Raw genomic sequence first — 20,166 nt, 5'->3', positions numbered from 1 at the left:
CAGAGTCACTCCAGTACTTGGTGATAATCACACAGTCTTTCTAGCTTTGCTATACACCTGCTATACACCTGCAGTGGCAGAGAAATTTGGGTCTTGACTGAGTCCCAAGCAAAGTGAATAAAACAATCCCAAGTATCTTATGACTTCCAAAAGCTAGGGTGCCAGTTTTGCAAAGTAGCCAGGGATGTAGCTATATGGAAAAAATGGTGGGGGGACGAGACAAATGTCCCTCAATCCCTGAGGGAGGGGACCCCATTGGTTGCGTGATGGCTTGCTCTTTGCTCTTCACTATGATGTTGTGTGTATATATAAGTTGATTGTAATAGGTATCTATGTTAAGAAATGTTTTGGGGTCAGGGGAATAAGTGTGTGCAAGGGTGTGTGGGAAAGTATCTCTGTGCATGGGGAATATGTGATATTAATTGCATAGGAGTGAAACAAAGGGCATGCTGAAAATGTTTTCTTTTCCACCATGTCCTTACATGTCTTTTGCAGCAAAGAGATTTGTGGGCATGTGGGTGTGTGTGGAGAAGATGTGGGAATTGAGCGGCAGGGGCCCTATCCACTTCTTGCCCCAGAGACAACTTGCTAAGCCCCTGAAATCAGCATTCCAGTTTTCACACATAAACATTGATAGAGGTATCAGCCATTGTCATGACTGCAGATGGGTCATGACTTTCATTCACGATGGGATGGGAGTTGTAGTTTGAGGATCCAAGTTTGAGGACCCCCCAGCCTGAAGGACTGTCTGCTCCCATAGGAACCTACCTGGTGTGCTGAGATTCCATGGAGGCCCTACTGCCTCCTTCTGAAGTTCAGAGTGGTGGTGGCTCGTGACAGGGCCTGCTCTGCAATAGCACCCCTTTCCTAGTGGCACAGTGGGGAAATGACTTGACTAGCAAGCCAGAGGTTGCCTGTTCAAATCCCCGCTGGTATGTTTCCCAGCTATGGGAAATAACTATATCAGGCAGTAGCAATACAGGAAGATGCTGAAAGGCATCATCTCCTACTGCGCAGGAGGAGGCAATGGTAAACTCCTCCTGTATTCTAACAAAGACAACCACAGGGCTCTGTGGTCGCCAGGAGTCAACCCTGACTTGATGGCAGACTTTACCTTTACCTAGTGAAGTGCCGCATAATTACTGGTTTTAGGCACTTTTCTGCAGGGCTGAGATCTATGGCTCATATTAAGGTGGCAGTTAATTAGTTTTTACAGTTTGATATTTTTAAAAATGTGATTTTATATTCTATCCATTATATGTTCATCCCACCCTTCCACCAAGAAGCTCAGGATGATATACATCAGGAGTTCTCAAACCTAAGTCCCCAGATGTTGTTGGACTACAACTTCCATCATCCCCAGCCACAATGGCCTTTGAGAACCCCAGGGTTATGTGGCTCTCTTTCACTCCCTATTTAGTCCTCAAAACAACCTTTAGACTGTTAAGGACTAGCCTAAGGTCACTCAGGGAGTTTAATGGCTAAATGAGGATTTGAACCCAGGTCTCCCCATTCCTAGGTCAGCACTCTGACTCAGGGCTAAACAGCTTCAGTCTTCCTGTGGATGTTAGATTATATCATCCCTGATTATTGGCCACAGTGGCTGGGGATGATGGGAGTTGTAGTCCAGCAACAGCTGGAGGGCCAAAGTTAGAACTGTGTTCTAACCATTACAACCCACTGGCTCACTATACTATTTTTAACATGTTTTGTTATTTATCTTGGACACTTTTCATTGAAAGGCAAGCTATAAATACGCAATCAGTCAATCCATACAAAGGAAAGTGAACAGTGAACTATGAAAGTGAACTATGTTACCCAACATCCAGATGTCATTCCCCCCCGCCCCCAACATTTGGGAAAAGGAATCAGTAGTGTAGGTAAAACAAACTATAGTCTCTCCATCTCCATCTCTCTCTCTCTCTCTCTCGTCTATATACATATAGTCTATCTATCTATAATTATCTAAGGCATATAGTCTATCTATCTATAATTATCTAAGGCATACCCATGGCTAATCCCGTGTGTGGCAGCTCTCGCAAGAGTTCGTGAGCAGAAGCACCTGACTGGGCAGTGGGGATTCCATATGCAGATAGGGAGGAGGAGCCTATGAGAGCAGAAGTACCATGGTGATTGGGCAGTGGGGATTCCATATGCAGATAAGGAGGAGCCTGTGATGGTTAAAGTCAGTTGGAATGCAACCATTACTGGTAGGAAGATGTTCATGATTGTAGAGGAGAGGAATTCTATATATATAAAAGGATAGTGGGCAGGGGTCTGTGAAGAGAGGGGTCGTGAGGGAGGAAAGAGCTGCCGTTGTGTGAATTAGATGAGGAAACAAGATGAACAAGATCTGTTAACTCAGGAAGGGAGAGAGAAAGAGATAGAAAAGGGAGGAAGGGGAAGAAAGACAGAGGGGAAGAGCGAATGGAGGAAAGAAAGAGAGAGAGAAAAGGGAGGGGAAGAGAGAAAGAAGGAAGGGTGAGGGACAGGCCAGAGCCTGTGGGAAACAAGAGACCATGGCAGTGGCAGCAGCAAGGAAAGGCTTGATCAACCACTGCTGCTGCTGGGGAATGGAGTAAAGGGATGGAGGAGTGACTAAGAGGGGTGAGGGGGATGGAAGCAACCGGATGGAGCAGGAGGAGCTGCTCAGGGGAGGGTGGAGATATCTCTGAGGTGAGGGGGGCTGTGGCAGGGGGTGAGGGGAGCAATTAAGTACTAGTGCACAGATGTTCTGCGCGGGTTATGCTAGTCTATATATTTAATTCTCTAAGGCATACCCGTGGCTAATTCTGTGCATGGCAGCTCTTGTAAGAGTTCGCAAGCAGAAGCACCTGATTGGGCAGTGGGGATTCCATATGCAGATAGGGAGGAGGAGCCTGTGGCACCATGGTGTTTGGCCGTGGGGATTCCATATGCAGATACTGGGGAGGAGCCTGTGATGGTTAAGGTCAGTTGGAATGCAACTGTTACTGGTAGGAAGATGTTACATATACACGTATACACACACACACACACACACACACACATGGATAACAGGCAGGGGTCTGAGAAGATAGGGGACATGAGGGAGAAAAGAGCCCCTTCAGGAGAAGGAGGCTGCCGTTGTGTGAATTAGATGAGAAGACAAGATGAAAAAGATCTGTTAACTCAGGGACGGAGGGAGGGGGAGAGAGAGAGAACATGGAGGGGAAAAGGGACAGGGGAAGAGCGAGGGGAGGAGAGAAAGAGAGAGAAAGAAGGGAGGGGAAGAGAGACAGAAGGAAGGGTGAGGGATGGGCCCAAGCCTGTCAGCAGCCTGAGGGGAATGAGCGGCCATGGTGGCACCAGCAGCAAGCAAGGGTCCAGGCAACCACTGCTGCTGTTTGGGGCTACCGAGGCCATTGGCAGAGGGAGGCAGGCAGGCAAGGGAAGGGCCCCGGGCCTGTCAGTGGCCTGAGGGGAACAATGTGGTGATGGGGGCAGAAGCAAGGAAGGGCCTGGTCAACCACTGCTGCTGCTGCGCCTGTGGGGAAGAGCAGGAGTAGGGCTCAGGAGGAGAGGTCTCTGGGGATAAGGCAACGCTGCAGCCATGACCAAGAGGAGTGAGGGGGGTGGAAGCAATCGGATGGAGGAGGAGAAGCAGGAATGCAGCTCTAGTGAGGGTGGGGAGATCTCTGAGGTGAGGGGGGCTGAGGCAGGGGGTGAGGGGAGCAATCAAGTACTAGCGTGCAGATGCTCTGCGCAGGTTAAGCTAGAAGAGAGGCGGCTGGGAAGAATGCGGTGGGGGTGGCAAGCAAAAAAGCGGCAGGGATGGGAGGACTAGGGGCGCAGATGCTCTGTGTCGGATTAGCTAGTGTATATATATATATATATATATATATATATATAATTCTCTTAGACGTACGTATCCGTCACTAATCCCATGTGTGGCAGCTCTCGTGAGAGTTCGCAAGTGAGGGGAGGGGGAGGGAAAAGTGACAGCAGAGAAAGGAAATGGCCAGGCGTTCAGGCCAGCGGGTGGGGATAGAAAGTGGTGGCTAGGCCGGCCGGCAGGGGTTGGGTGGGGAGCGAAAGTGGCAGCCAGGCCAGTCGTCGGGAGGGGGGTGGTGGAGAGAAAGTGGTGGCCAGGCAGGCTGGGGGTGTGAGGAGAGAAAGCGGCGGCCAGGCCCAGGCCAGTTGGCGGGTGGGGTGGGGTGGAGAGAAAGTGATGGCCAGACAGGCAGGCCGGCAGCGGTGGGGGGAGAGAAAGCAGCAGCCAGGCCAGTGGGCGAGAAAGAGGGAGGGGGTCCAAGAACAAGGGAGAACTAGAGGCGCAAATGCTCTGTGCCCAGGCTAGCTGGCACCCGGGTATTAAATAATATTCTTCACGGAGAACAATTATGTTTTCTGATTTTGATTAAAGCTTTTCTTCCACAATCATGCAAATTAGAAATGTGCATTTCTTAAATGTATTGACTGACATACTGTGCAGAATTCTATCTGCATTTTAACAAAACATGTGCACACTTGCATAAGAGTGCTGTTGTGCAAACACATGGAATTGCTCAGAGTTGCATGATGGATGACCCTAGGGAATAATGTCTATCCATTGAGCATCACTGCTTGTGCAATTTTGCACACTTCCGCAAGAGTGCTCTTGCACTATTGTGCAAACATTTCATTACAGCACAGGCAGAATTTTGTGCAGTGTATCAGCCATTATTAAAATACACACATACAAAATATCTATACTCTACAATATACTCCATGATATATATTACATAAATCCAGTCAAAAATACATGTGGCTCAGTTGTTCAATAACTCAACCCAATCATTAACTCTTATTTGATTAAGCCTTATTTGATTAAGGCATGGCTTTAAGAGGGGTTTGGATAACTTCATGGAGGAGAGGTCTATCAATGGCTATATGCCACCTCCAGCCTCAGAGGCAGGATGCCTCTCAATACCAGTTGCAGGGGAGTAACAGCAGGAGAGAGGGCATGCCCTCAACTCCTGCCTGTAGGCTCTCCTAGTGGCATCTGGTGGGCCACTGTGTGAAACAGGATGCTGGAGTAGATGGGCCATGGGCCTGATCCAGCAGGGCTGTTCTTATGGGGCAGGGAACCCAATCCATACAATTAAAAAATGCAACAAAAATTGAAACATAGGAAGCTTCCATATCCCAAGTTAGACCATTGGTCCATCTAGCTCAGTATTGTCTATGCAGACTGGTAGCATCTTCTCCAAGGCTACAGGGAGGAATCTCTCTCAGCCCTATCATGAAGACTCTAGGGAGGGAACTTGGAACTTTCTGCATACAATCATACAGGTACTCTTCCCAGAGCATCCCCTGAGGGAAATATCTTGCAGTGCTCACACATGCTATCTCCCATTCATATGAAACCAGGGTGAACCTTGCTTAGCAAAGGGGACAATTCATGCAGGAAGCCTGTCCTTCTCTGTCCTCCTGTCCTGTGTTCTGTTGCTGAGAACAGGACAGGAGAGAGGAAAGGGGGTGTCACAGAGTCACATGACTGAAAGTTGGGACTGGAGCTATACTAGTAGGTGCTTTTGTTTTGCAAGCAGCTGCCCCACGTAAGGACAAGCCTTGAGATTTGCAAATGTTTTATTTATTTATTTATTTATTTATTACATTTGTACACCGCCCCAAACTTTCATCTCTGGGCGGTTAATAATAGTATAAAACAAGTTAAAATATATACAAAAACTTAAAACTATTTAACAATTTAAAAATCAACCATGAATTAAAACCTTAAAATTTAAAGAACAGAAAAAGCTTGGGTGAAGAGGTGGGTTTTCAAATGCTTTCTAAAAATTGTCAGAGACGGGGAGGATCGTATCTCAATGATGTTTTTAAACATCATTAAAAAAATTTTTTAAGGCTGAACCACTAAATAAACACACGATTCCCTATTATGCTGCACGTTCATGATAACCAGACTAAAAACATGATCACCAGAATGGTTTTAACTGGCGAGCAAGAGTAAAGAGATGTGTCTAGTGTAAGGGAAACATGAGGAAACGGTCAAGATCTTTTGATAAGATGAGCCTCAGGAAGAACAAAGGCTACTGAGCTATAAAAGGGTAGCAAGGGATAACGGGATCTCAAATGGCTAAGCAAGATAACGAGAGTGTAAGTGGCCAACAGGCAGCATGCCAGACAAAGGGAAGAGGCTGTTGGGAAACATATATTTGAGGGACTTTCTGGTCTATAACCATGTTTTAATCCTTCTCTTCTGCAATAACAAACCAGTCTTTTGTGCATTCTATGTTGCCAATTCTTTTAACAGAAGTGTTTCTTTCATCCAAGTGTGTTTACCTGTTGTGAAGTAAATTCTGAGACAGCCGGCCAACGGCCTCCATGGATATACCCAGTATGGAGTAGCGGATAAAAGAAGTGGCTCCCAAATACTGTAGAAGGAGAATGTTTCACGTTCCAGGATTCAGTACGGCCAGTAATAAGAGCCAGAAGCCTGGCCTGACACTTGAGCAGGAAATACACCTTTTCTGCTCAGGTGGTTTACTTAGGGGATAGGACATCCAGCAGAAGAGCATCTTCTGCCCAATTTCAAGAGGTCCCAGTTTCAGGCATTTCCTGGCAAGGGTGGAAAGAGCTCTGCCTGAAATTGTGGAGAACTGCTGCCAGTCAGAATAGACAGTACTGAACTAGGTGAGCCAGAGATTTCAGATGTAGCGGCATAAGGCAGCTTCCTATGTTCACCCCTGAACAATGCACCAAAGGGTGAGCACAGACCAGTGATTCCTTGCAGGGTTCCTCTAAATGTTGCTGAACTACAACTCCCATCACCCCCATCCACAATAAATTGTAGTTGGGAATGATGGGAGTTGTAGTTCAGCAACATCTGGAGGAACCCTGGTTAGGAACCACTGGCACAGACCTTCCATCCTGAGCCTGGCTGTGGCCCTTTCAGACTGTTCTGCCTTCTGCAAGTTGCCCCATTACCCAGCAAAACTCGGACTTCAATGCTGGAATGCCTTCCCTTGTCACCAGCCAGTGGGGTAGCCACTGTGGAGCAAGGGGGAGGGGATACAAATGTCCCTGGCCACTGGAGTCCAGGGGCCAAGCCAGGCCCCCCTCTCGTCTCCCCAGGACACCCATTCAGCTGGCAAATGAACCAGTCACTGGCTGGGAGGGCAACAGACTGCAGATCTGGGTTTTGATGCTGGTCACACCCTTTGCAACTAGTGTCAGCATGTCAACAAAGGGGGCGTGGCCAGCATCAGAGCACGGTGGCACGGCCCATCGCCCACCCCTCTCCCAGTCGGCAAGAGGTTCCTTTGCCAGCTGGGTGCTTAATTGGTTTAAGCACGCAGCCAGCCAAGGAATCACTTGCCAACTCGGAGGAGGTGAGCAACAGATGGTGCAGCCATGCTCTGATGCTGACCATGCACACTGTGTCCATGTGCTGGTGCTGGTGCAAGCAGCCAGGGACGTTACTAGTGTTGAAACCCAGAAGCTCAGCCTGTTGCCCTACCCAATAGGTAGAAGACGGGTGGCAAAGGTGGTGGCGAGGGAGGGCACAAAGGCAGGGTAGGGTCACCGCCAACTTTCTTATGCCTCTGTCACCAGCCAAGCAGAATTTGAGTCCAGGGACCTTCAGGGGGGAACCACCTGACAGAACAAAAAAAAAAAAAATCAGGTTCAGGACAGTCTCTGCACCTCCTTTGTCGCATTGTTTAGGGATGAACACAGGAAGCTACTTTGACATTGATCTCTGAGTGGTCTTCGTGTATTGGTCTACCTAGCTCAGTGTTGTCTACACAGTTCTGCAGCCCTCAGGGACATATATCAGGATGGCATAGAGGGCTTCCTGGGGAAAGGATGGGGGTCCTAAAATACTGCCCCATCTCCGGTGCACTGGTGCAGTTAGTCTAGAAGTACAAGTTAATCTGCTCCTCTCACTGTACTGGCCCTTCCTTGCTCTGGACATGTCAGCTATTGACATTTTTCAGTCCAAAGTAATTATACAAAACTGAAAGATTTGCAGGTATTAGTTTATTTTGTACAAATATTTCAGCTGAGAGAGAGAGAGAGAGATTTGCTAATAGAACATGGTGGGGGCAATAGGTGTGTGGAGACAGAGAGAACATCCCTTTGTTTTTGTAAGGGCATGTCTACACTACAAATCCAAGCAAATTTCAGAATGGTTAACTGTCACAACTTCCAATGAAGGATCCTTGGGAACTGTAGCTCTATAAAGGGTTGGATATTGAAGAATCTAGAGGAAAGAGTTGTGATATGCAAGGAAAAGGTAGTGGAGTAGAATCAGGAATATTAATCATTTATTGAAATATAGATTATTTACAGAGAAGCAAGTGTAGACTAGCCACCTAATGGTGCAGTGGGGAAGTAACTTGTCTAGGGAGGAAGAGGTTGCTGGTTCAAATCCCTGCTGGTATGTTTCCCAGACTATGGGAAACTCCTATATCAGGCAGCAGCAATATAGGAAGATGCTGAAATGCATCCTCTCATACTGCACGGGAGATGGCAATGGTCAACCCCTCCTGTATTCTACCAAAGAAAACCACAGGGCTCTGTGGTCGCCAGGAGTCAACACCGACTCCACGGCACAATTTTACCTTTAAGTGCACTCTGCCTTCAGTGCTTTTGCTGCTGGCTGTTTGTTAGCTCCGCCTCTACTCCAGGACTGGAATAAAAGTAACTAAAGCCCCATTCAAAAGCTGGTCTGGATTAAGGAATGGGTTAACCAAAAACACCAGAGATATTAAACTCTAACACATTTCTCAGTACCTACAGTTCCCTTGGTTAATTGGTGTAGACTCTGACAGTTAAAACTGTTTTGAAACTGCTTTACACGTATTGTGTAAATATGACTCAAGCGTTTTCCTAGATGCAGGTACCTACCCATTGGGTAAGACTGCTTAACAATTGTGCTTTACTGGCAGGAGCCACGGGGTAGCCCAAGGTATTTTGCTGCCTGAGAAGGAGAATATTACACACGCCCTGTCTGAGGGCGGGTGCTGTGCAGTTTCAGGCCTTGCTGTTGAAGCAATGGCAGCACCTGAGCATGAGCACCCATCAAGTCAGGCAGTAGTCGCAGGAGCCCTCCTAGCTTGCAGTGGGGTGGGAGGGAGGAAGAGGGGAGAGAAGAGGTGCACCCCAGTGACTTGAGGAGGGGTGTGTGGCACCGGTGGCGGTGGGGGGGGGGCAGTGCTTGCTGCCCCCTGCAGCCCTCTTCGCTCCTGTGCCTGAGGCAACCACCTCACCCTGCCTCTTGAAAGGGCTACCCCTGAGCAGCCATATGGAATGATAAACCCTCTCTTTACGCCCTGGAAAGAGGTGACTGTCTAAGCTAGTCTTGCTATGGAGGAAGTCACTTTAATAAAAATAGCATATGCTTGAGTGCTGGAAAAAGTGAGCCTGGATTTTTCAAAGGGAGGGAAAGCAAAGAAATTAGGGGGAAAACCCAGAGGGAAACAGCAGTTTAAAAATAAGTCTGCCCAGTATGTTTTCAAAATTATTTTTATCTGTGTCGCTCTTCTTACCTCTTTCTCCTGTTTTTATAATTGTTGTTTTAGAATTGCTTTCCAAGTGTAATAATTTTGTGTGTTTATTGATTTTGCATTATTTTATTGATGTGATCCACTTTGAACAATATTTTGGAAAAGCAGGCTATCCCCTTAGGACGGGGATTTCAAACTTGGGTCCCCAGCTGTTCTTGGACTACAACTCCCATCATGCCCAGCCACAATGGCCTTTGTGGAGCTACACTCCAACAACTGGAGCTACACTCCAACGACAGCTGGGAACCCAAATTTGAGAACCCCTGCTTTAATAGATACATAACTTAAATATATTCAAAATGGCCTAAGGAGACAGAGGAGGGATTCATGATGCACCCGCAGGAACCACACAATGAAAGCCTAAAATTCTAGCACAGCTACCATCCCCACAGTAAAATATTTGCATACATTAAGAACATAACAGGAGCTCTGCGGGGTCAGATCGAAGCCCCAACATTCTGTTTCACATAGTGGCCAACCAGAGGCCATCAAGAAGCCCAGAAGCAAGGCATGAAGTCAACAGCCCTCCTCCACTCCCAGGAACTAGGATTCAGAGGTATACTGCCTCTGAACATGGAGGTTCCATTTAGCCACCATAGCTGCTGATTGAATTGTCCTCCTCCATGAATTTGACTAATTCACTTTTCAAAACATCTAAGCCAGTGACCAACACCTTGTGATAGTGAACTCCATAAATTAATTTATGTGTTATGTGAAGAACCCACAACCCCAGCACAGCATCCTTCCAGTGGCTGTTGCTGATATCTACTTTATGTTTCTTTTTAGATCAGTTCTACTCAACTTAGCCCCCACCCCCAGCTGTTTTTGGACTACAACTCTCATAATTACCAGTCACAGTGGTCAATAGCCAGGGATTATGGGAGTTGCAGCCAATGTCTGCAGGTGGGCCAAAGTTGAGCAGCCCTGTTTTAGATTGTGCCTTTGGGGACAGGGGACCATCTTATTTATGTATTATTTATTTTTCGATGTAAACCACTTTGAGAACTTTGGCGGAAGAGCGGTATATAAATATTCATAGTAGAAGTAGCAGTAGTAGAAGTACTTTCATTTGTCTGCCCTGAATCAGGCAACCAGTTTCAGGAAAGACAAAATAATAAACAATTAATAAAATAATAATGTACTTCTGGCACAAGTCACTCATTTTATCACAGAGATGCTTCTCTCTGTGTGCCCTGCCCCTCAGTTTCTTTAAGAAAAATAAAGTTTATTTGAGTTTTATTTGGGAGGAGGTATGTTAAATTGTTTTGTTCTGTGTGTTTTTCTTCCTTTCTCAGTTGTAGTCCTCTATACTAGAATAGTGCCATGAGAGAAGTTATGAGCTGTGCGAAGTTGTGGTGCTGCTGGGAATTGTGCAATTGGAAGCACCACCAGAGTGCCTGCTCAATAAAGGATGTGAAGTAGGATGTTGCACAATTGCAACACTAGTCTGGAGCAGAAGCTCCCATTTCCCCCAGAACTAACTTATGCCATATTCTTGCACCAGCAGCACAACATTTTTGCACTAGGGCAGTACTAGTCTGGATGTCAGCCACTATTTTGTAGGTTCCTAAGAGAGTAAGATGGGTGAGCTTTGTGGTAGTATTGTCTATTTTATGAACATCTGTAAATTGTACCATATAGGTCAGAAACAATCTTTTAAACTTACACCTGTTTACAAATTTTATCTTGATCTAGGAGCCAACCCAAAAAATGAGGAATCAGACAATTTAAGGGAGGGTAGATGGGCTTCTCTTTATCCCCTTCCCAAGTAACATACTTAGAACAGAAACAGGGCTGCCTGGGACAAATACATATTTTATTAAATAGCTCTGCCTCTGGATATCCTAGTCTAGGTGCCATGGGAAAATATTTAGGTGCCCAGGAAGCCCAGGCTTACATTATAAGCCTTTTGCAGTCATTGTAATTTGGAAAATAAAAAATAATTAATGCATTAATTAAGAAAGAAAACAGTACTTTAAAAAAAAACACAAAACCTCGGGTTAGCAGCAATCTGTATTTCCTCTACCACAGAAGTGCTTGATGGGGCAGCAGTGTTTGTTTGGTTCAGTGATGGCTCCGTCCGTCCTCTCAGCTAGGCTTGGAATGTCTATGGAGCCTTGAACCCTGAGACTCAGGATAAGGAGACTGGAAAATAAGTAGTGATGCCTAGGTAAGTTGGAGGAGAGCATGATGAGGTGGGCTTTGGCCATGGTGGCTGGGGATGATGGGAGTTGTAGTTCAACAACATCTGGACCCAAGCTTGAGAACCCCTGCTATGATATGAATGAACAAGTGAATAAAGCCCTTAAGTATTTGTGGAAACCTCCCCGTTATTTTATTTTTCTGATAAGATAAATAAATAAATAAATAAATATTTAAATTAAACTTGGATTTTCAGAATTGTATTTTTTATTACCTCTATATCCCATTATTCCTGCATTCGCTGAGAGTGGTGATTTATAATCCCATGCATAGGATAAGTACATTTCCAAGGGCAAGTACTTGGGACTAGGGATGTGCACGAACCTGTTTGGAGGCCCTTTTATGGGCCTCTGAAAGCTACTTCCTGTCACTTACTTCCTGTCACTTCCGGTCTGAGGAGTCACGCTACTTCCTGTCACTTCCGGTTCGAGGAGCGGACGGGGCAGCAGGGAGGTATGCTGCCGCCCCGCCATACCAGTTTTTCAGGGAAACGCGGCGGCGGGGAGGGTAAATGCACCCTCTCCTGCCCTTAAAGTTATCCCCCGCCACCGTTGAACCAGCCCCCGCTGGTTCCATGCACATCCCTACATGGGACTAAACCCCAAGTAAATGTGAACAGGACTACAGCCTTACAGCACAATTATATGTACACTGACTTGTGAGTCAGCCCTGTTGAACTCAGCAGGATTTACTTCTGAGTACACATGCACCTAATGGCTCAGTGGGGAAGTAAGTTGCCTAGTGAGTAAGAGGTTGCTGGTTCGAATCCTCACGGGTACGTTTCCCAGACTATGTTTCCCAGACTATGGGAAACATCTATATCGGGCAGCAGCGGAATAGGAAGATGCTGAAAGGCAGGAGGCAATGGTAAACCCCTCCTGTATTCTACCAAAGACAACCACAGGGCTCTGTGGTCGCCAGGAGTCGACACTGACTCGACGACGGCACAACTTTTACTTTACACATGCACAAGACATGCATGATAGGAGTTACTCCAGTGTCTGACAGGGTTATGGTAGGTTAAGCTGAAAGAGAGTGAGGTCATTCACAGAATAAAAGAAATGGTGTTCTACCTGGGTTTGGGAAACCAGGTTTTCCTCCTACCTTTCTTACACACCACCAAAAATTAGGAGCAATCACAGACAGCTCCCAAACTCCGGAAGAACACAGTTTTTGATTCTGTGAATGATCTCAGTGACTAGCCCAAAGACTTTGTGGATAAGCAAAGATTTGAACTCTGACCTTCTGGACCAAAGTCGAATACATTGACCATTATACAACACTGCCAATCACTTGGGGGAAAGTATGATTTGAACCCATAACTTTCAAGCCTCTTTAGGCACATAACCAGGTTAACGCCCAGTAACTGGTTTTGTTTTTAATTAAACACAAGTGCACCACAAAAAAGAAGAAAAAAAGGAAGTGCTTTTCCTTAGAGAGGGGAAACAAAAGAGAAGCTTTTGCACAATCCGGGGGGGGGGTTTGAGAGAAAGAAGCCTCTTGCACCGCATTGGGCAGACTTCACGGAAATCCACACAGAAGATCAAAGTCTCTCAGGCCAGTCCTATGCTGCAGCTGACAGCACATTCCTGTGCAACCCTCATCACCACAATTAAAACATGGATTCCCAGAACTTTGTTTATTGATTTCCTCTATATCCTCCCCTATCCTTGTTAGTGAAGAGTGGCAATTGAGAGCTTGATCCTAAACAAAGGATAGGTACTTCACCAAAGGCTACTTGTCTAGTATCTACTAAGATACCTCCAACTTGTAAGCCTATTCTTCACTATTAGTATAGTGGAGGGGCATTGTATGTATGGTCCCTTTGTGCTGGTACTGCTTAGTTTCCTGTGTCTTCATTGCTTCCCCACTGAGTTCCGTTTACTGCGTTCTGTTTTTACTCCATTCTATGTGTTACAGGAGCCTGTTCCATGTTTCAGAACAGGCCAATGTCTGTATGCTCTGTTTGGGGATACCCTGGGGGATGCGTGTGCGTGGTTAGCAGACCGTCCAACATTTTACTTATGAAAACTGGGCCATACCGGGCGAATGTTTAGGGGTATGGCCAAGCAACCTGGAGGAATGGCATAGCATTCTGTCTACATGCCTCCCCAAATGGAAAGCAGGACATGCCTGCAGAGCACATTCTTCCAGAAGACCCAAGTCCATACCCTCCAGCATCCCCCACCCCCAGATGAAAATGGGGATACCCTTGTAACAATCAATTCTCATTTGGGCTTACTGCCCAACTCCTCCAGCTACTAGTCTATCACAAATTGCTGGATTCCCAGCATACTGGATTTACAGTATGCTGCGCATTGCACAGTGCCTTAGCTTAGCGTGACCACTTACACTTGTGTAAGTATGACCACTCACAGTACACACAGGGGCATTAGAGAGAGAGTTGTTCCACTCACCTACTTGGAGATTCAGTTTCTAGAGGCTCTGGGAGGGAGCTGACTCCTGAAGAATGACAACTCTAGCAATTCAAGGTGGGGGGTGGGGGGTTGTACAAGGCATCCCCAAGATGCAAATCAGGAACAAAGTAAGGACCATGACTTACCAGAACAAATTCCAGAAAATAGGGACTGTCCCTAGCAAAACAGGGACGATAGGAACCTACTTCTGCCATTTGGATGCATAAAAGAAGCAGAGATGTGGGTTTTCTGGGGGGAAAGTAGAATAGAGATACTCCAGGAATTTTTTCCCATTAAAATTTCCCCCTCATTTGCACAAAATTTGCATTTTTTTTCTAAAAAGAATTACAATTTTGATTAATGCTCTAAATAGATCGTGATCTGATTTGGCATTTTATTTGACCTTTCTATCCACCAAATAAACCACCTCCAGCACCACCATATTAATTTCCTCCACTGTATCTTTACGTTTTTCAAGTAGCCAAGTAGTTGAGGTGAAATATTTGAGGGTGGGGGGTCAATAAATACACTTCATGTGCTCTAATTGTTATACTGAAACAAATTCAAAGCTTTATGTGGATTTCTTTTTAATTGGAATACTCAACAAACCAATAAAACATATATTTACTCCCTCACATTTGTTATAATTACCTGAAAAACATTAATTACAATGCTGAAATTGATGAACTTGGAGACCCATGACCGAGCTTTCTCTGTGGCTGCCCCAGGGCTTTGGAATATGCTCCCTACTGAAATAAGAGCATCTCCTCCTCTTGTTTGTTTTCAGGAGGAACCTCAAGACTCTCTTGTTTTCATCGGCTTTTAATTAGAATTACTTTTAATAAAACTAATAAAACTTGTTTAAATATCTATTTTAGTCTATTGTTTTAATTATGTATTTTAATTTGTAACTTTTAAATATTTTACATTTTGTACACCGCCTAGAGATGTACATATCAGGCAGTATAGAAATATGATAAATAAACAAATTATTGCATTGGCATCCACTGTGTTACTAATGAATTATAAATGAAACCATGCTGGACATCCAAGACCTGGCATTATGCATATGTTAGCACAACTGTTCCAGACTACCGCTGCGCAGTGTAACTTGAGCAGGGGAAGGGCGATGTTCTTCCCTTCCCTCTGAAGGCCACTGTACGTCAGTCATAAGGTGTCTTGCAGTATATATCTCCTCTACACCCGTCTTATTAAGATGATTACAAACCACAGACTGGGGCTCTTTCATCACGCTCGGTAACATCTCCCCGCCCCGTTCCTTTTATAGTTGTAGGGTTTCATTGTTTTTGTTTTTGCTTATCATGCTCCAGGCTGAAGAAGCGTTCTGGTGAACGCAGAAGCTTGCTGTTTTGTGACGTTTCATTTGGTTCTCCCAATAAAGGCATTACGCAACGCCACTGCTGCTTTGGGATTTCCCCCCGCTCCCGCTAATGAACGAACGTCCAATTCGCCTCATTCCTGCAGAGCGGGTATTCTCTTAACTCTTTGAGTGCGGTTTGATCTGATTGGACCTCTGCGAGGCAGGAAACATCCGAAAGCCAACAGAAATAGGAATCGTTTACCACTCTCAAAATGTCGCTAAACCCTGCCCACCGAAAGCCGCACTCAGAATGGTGTCCTTCGGAAATCTGCCTTTGCTTTCCTTAGTCACTTTCACCCAAGACTACGCTATTACCGAATGCGCATGCGGCTTCGTCTACATTGGTCTAGGAGTCTACAACAGTTCTCTCCTGTGCAAGACACTATCCCACTTGAGTTACTACGCATGTCTTTTTGGATACCCGCTCTTTTGCCACTCTAAATATGGCGGCAGCCGCCCGCCGGAGGGGAGAAATACGCATGCGTAGTTTTAACAGGCTGCAAAATGTTTGGTTCCTCGTCGCTCTCTGGATCGAGGACAAGCACATGGTGGAGCGGCGATGACCAATGAGGAGAGGGTTACCATGGCAACAGGGGGTGGAGAAAAGGCTCCTCCCCCGAGTCTGTTGGCGGGAGACTGTCTGATCAGGAATTGAGGGGGAGTGAGGTGAGGAGTATGTGGGGCGCATCGGGGATTGGAGACGACAGGTGCCAGGGGAATATGGGGAGTGAGGATGCTGGTGTGCAGTGGGGAAGGTGATCTGAACCTCTTCCATGGGAAGAGGCTAACGGAACTGGGGAGCAGGGCGCATGGGTCTCCAAGTGAGCATGGAGTAGATAAGGGGGTGCTGCTGGATGCTTGAAGTTGGGGGCACTCCTTTGGGAGGGGTCACTACAGGCCCTCTAGAGAACTGGGGCAGACCATATGAAGTGCAATTAAAGGAGAGGGTGCTTCTGTGGGTTAGGATAGATGTGAGAGTAATTGGAGCATGGACAGATCTGTGGCTGCAGGATCAGAGGCCTATTGCTCTTGAGTTCGCTGGTAGATGGGTGATGTGGGTGCTGCTCACACACACAGACATAAGAACGTTATTTTGGGGGAGCTGGTCTTGTGGTAGCAAGCATTAATTGAGTTTTTTAAACTAAGCAGGGTCTGCCCTGGTTTGCATTTGAATGGGAGAAATTTGTGAGCACTGTAAGATATTCCCCTCAGGGAATGGGGCCGCTCTGGGAAGAGCATCTAGATCCTAAGTTCCCTTCCTGGCATCTCCAATATAGGGCTGAGAGAAACTCCTGCCTTCAACCTTGAAGAAGTTGCTGCTCGTCCATGTAGACATCCCTGAGCTAGATGGACCTACGGTCTGACTCAGTATAATACAGTTTCCTATTTCTTCCTATGGGGCCAAACCGAATTGCCTTTTGGGGTTTATCTAGCTCCGCTAAATGCCTCACTTAAAATGTTTTTAAATGAACTAGGAAAAGCTCTTGGGAGTACAGGTCTAATGGTCATTACTAGCTCTGAGAATCAAAAGCACAATCAGAGATGGCCTGTCTCTTCTTGGGGACAAACCATAGGACCACTGCTTGTAAATGTTCTTGCCAGCTGGTCACTTCTGTAAGTCAGTGTTGCTCTTGGTGCTGTTCTGATTCTGATCTGTATATGCTTCTGGAAAGAGAACTAAAGGCCAAACTTTCACGGGAGAGGCATGCATACTTTCCCAAAAGTTTTTATTTTTTTAAAACTGAAAAGTAGCTGCTGGTGCCTATGAGTTTAAGCAGAAAAAATAGTTGAGGAGGAAGGGTTGGATAATCTCTCCCTGCTGTCTGCAAATTCTGAGTTGATCTTCTGAAGATGCTTTTTTTCCTGAAGGAAAAATATATGGGCATTCTGTAGCACTCCCTCCACTGCAGGGAAAGCAGCTTGGAGGGGAGTGTTATTGAATGGGCAAATAGCAGGATGGGAAAGAATTAGGCAGCCACTTATGCTGCTTGTTGCCACTTCTGAGGCTGCCTTTCTGGCTTTTTTATATAAGACGGCCTGACTGGAGACTCTTCATGCATCTTCTACATCATGTCTAGTTTGGCCCTATTTGCCATTGCTGGTGCTTAAGTGTTGTATACTGCTTAGCCAGTGTGATGAAGTGGTTTGTGTATCACACTGGAACTTGGGAGACCCAGGTTCAAATCCCCACTCAACAGTTGGTGAACTTTGGCCAGTCATTCTGTCTCAGCCTAACCTACCTCACAGGGTTTTTGTGAAGATGAAATGGTGGGGAGGACCCTGTATACTGTCCTGATTCCTTGGAAGAAAGGTGGAATAAAAATGCAATTATAATAAAATAATTTACTTCTTCTGATAGTGTAGCTATTTGATAGTGTAGAAATAATTAAGTTCTTTTGCCTGCAAACTCTTTGGTTGTCTCGGTGGTAGTGCTTCTGGTGTAGGTGAAAGTTTATACTATATTTGTGTGGGGGTGCAATGGCAGGGGAGGAAAGCAATGAGCTGGGCCATAGATTCCATGCAGGGAGATGTGCAGTCCTGGACTGCAGCAGCAGGCAGTGTGATCAGCAGCTGCAAAAGAGGCTTTTGGGTACTGGTGACTTGAATTAACATAGCCTTGCCTGATTCTTCACAAGATGTGACCAGGGACTAGTCCTAGGTTTTGAAGGCTTAGGGGAGAGAGTTTGATGATGAATTGGGTTGGCCATTGATATGGGGTACCCCTTGCTTCCTTAGGAATGCCAAGATGGAGAACAAGCGGAAGTCTTCTCAGGGAGGCTCTGGTTTGGGCGACCCTGCATTGTCACAACGGAAGAGGCAACGAGGAGCGGATTGGGATGAGGATGGCCCTTCACAGTTTGAAGAGGAGCTGGCTTTTCTGGATGAGGTGGAAGCTGAGATGGCTCTGGAGATGAAAGAAGCACAGTTGGTACCAGATGTTATCCCCCTTGGTGAGTCAGATGAGTGCCAAATAGGGAAGGGGCTCTCTGGGATAGTGAAGCAGAGGGACACTCTGTGCTAGAGCATCTGCTTTGCTTGCAGAAAGTCCCAGCTTCAATTCCTCACATCTCCAGGTAGGGCTGGGAAAGACCTCCATCTGAAACCATGGAGAGCCACTGCCAGTCCGTTTAGACAGTTCTGAGCTACATGGATCAATGGTCTAACTCAGTATAAGGCAGCTTCCTATGACTTGGGTGTGGAATGACAAAACAGTGTGATCATAGTGGAAGGCTCTATCTGGCACATGTTGCTAAAAGAAGTACTGATCAAGTACCCAGTTGTGACGAAAGCACTAGCCAAGTACTCAACTGTGTTGGGTGATGACACTTATTCTTACTTAAAACAAATAAATATAGAGACCTGTTAATAGTTGCTCCCATACTACTAAAGTTATGTACATCCTTTATGTGTGTTGATTTTCGGTACTTCAGTGTTCAGTCATTCTCCCCCAGTGCAGGAGGGTATCCTTAAATGTGGGTTGTATTCCCCACTTGCTCCCGTTGGACAGGACCAAATCAAAATAGACTGAGTCCTATCGCACCCTGAGTGGTTGAGGTACCTCTCAATTTCGGTCCTTTCTTGCTCCTGAGAACAGGTCCTCTGGAAGAACTAAAAAATAATAATTCTCCTTTATATCTGTTCTTTCCTGGTTTTATTACTTTATTCTTTGAGTTCTTTACCACCCTTTACTTCTCCCTCCATTTTCTCTCTCTCTCTCTCGGATCTTCGGATCAACCCATTGAAGGAGAGTACTGCAAGTCCTCTCTTTTCTCCAGGCAGTTCTCGACAAGGGTGTCAAACCAAATACTCTTTCTTCAGTTTTGCATCATTGTTCCAAGACCTCTCTCACCTACCATCATAGCTGGAGATTCCTCCGCAGTACTCAGAACATTGTGCTGCCTGTCCTTCTCATGTTCCCATCCTGGAATTTAAATGAGGTCCTCAACCTCAAGGCACCATTTAAACTCTTGAAGTCTGTATCTCTCAAACTTCTCTCATACGAAGTTCTCTTCCTAGTGCCAATAACAGCACACAGGGTTTTGGAACTGGGTGCTCTCTCCGTATGTAAACAGCTTTGTCTCTTCCAACCAGATTCAGTTTTACTCAAAACATCCCACTTTTCGCCCAAAGGTCAGCACTTCTTTCCTCAGGGACCAGAGTATCATAATGCCCTTTTTCTGTCCTTCTCCTAAATATCCACGGAAGAAGCTCTGGCACAAGTTGGATGTTAGAAGGGCTCTCAAGATTTACATCAGGCACGCCAAGGCTTTTCACTAATCGGATTCACTGTTCGTCTCCTTCCTCCTAGCATCTCTGGGCAACAAGGTCTCCAAGCAAACTTCAGCCCACTGGATTAGAACCTGCCTCACTCTCACTTACAAATCTCTATCCCTTCAACTACCTAGCAGAATCACCGCTCATTCAACTATAAGTGTGGCAACCTCCATGGCCTTCTCAACCAATACTCCTCTGGCAGACATATGTAGAGCGGCCATGTGGTCTTCTGCTTCTCCTTTCGTCAAGCATCGCAAGTCTTCCAGTCAGGGCAAGCAGCCCTTCAGCCACACAGTTCTGTAACAAGTAGTATCTACATAAACCAAATCTCTCCCTATAATAACTTGCTTTGGTATGTCCC

At 46.0% G+C, this 20,166-nt stretch overlaps 1 protein-coding gene across 6 annotated transcripts in view; it reads left to right on the top strand.

The window, feature by feature from the left end:
* The first annotated feature begins 16,041 nt into the window (after positions 1-16,041).
* Positions 16,042-20,166, top strand: part of POLD1 (DNA polymerase delta 1, catalytic subunit) — a 43,348-nt gene continuing 39,223 nt past the window's right edge. The window contains exons 1-2 of one of the 6 annotated variants that reach the window (XM_053264164.1): positions 16,042-16,196; positions 18,267-18,481. In XM_053264164.1, coding sequence (XP_053120139.1) covers positions 18,277-18,481 — 205 coding nt within the window. In that variant the 5' untranslated portion in view covers positions 16,042-16,196; positions 18,267-18,276. Of the gene's footprint in view, positions 16,352-16,807; positions 16,889-17,016; positions 17,145-18,266; positions 18,482-20,166 lie in introns of those variants that run through there. The other 5 variants (XM_053264162.1, XM_053264160.1, XM_053264165.1 and 2 more) reach the window with 5 other exon arrangements.

This window comes from Hemicordylus capensis, chromosome 6 (assembly GCF_027244095.1).
Source record: "Hemicordylus capensis ecotype Gifberg chromosome 6, rHemCap1.1.pri, whole genome shotgun sequence".
NCBI lineage: Eukaryota > Metazoa > Chordata > Lepidosauria > Squamata > Cordylidae > Hemicordylus > Hemicordylus capensis.
The sequence above is the reverse complement of the archived record's forward strand: the minus strand, read 5'-3'. Positions and strand labels throughout refer to the sequence as shown.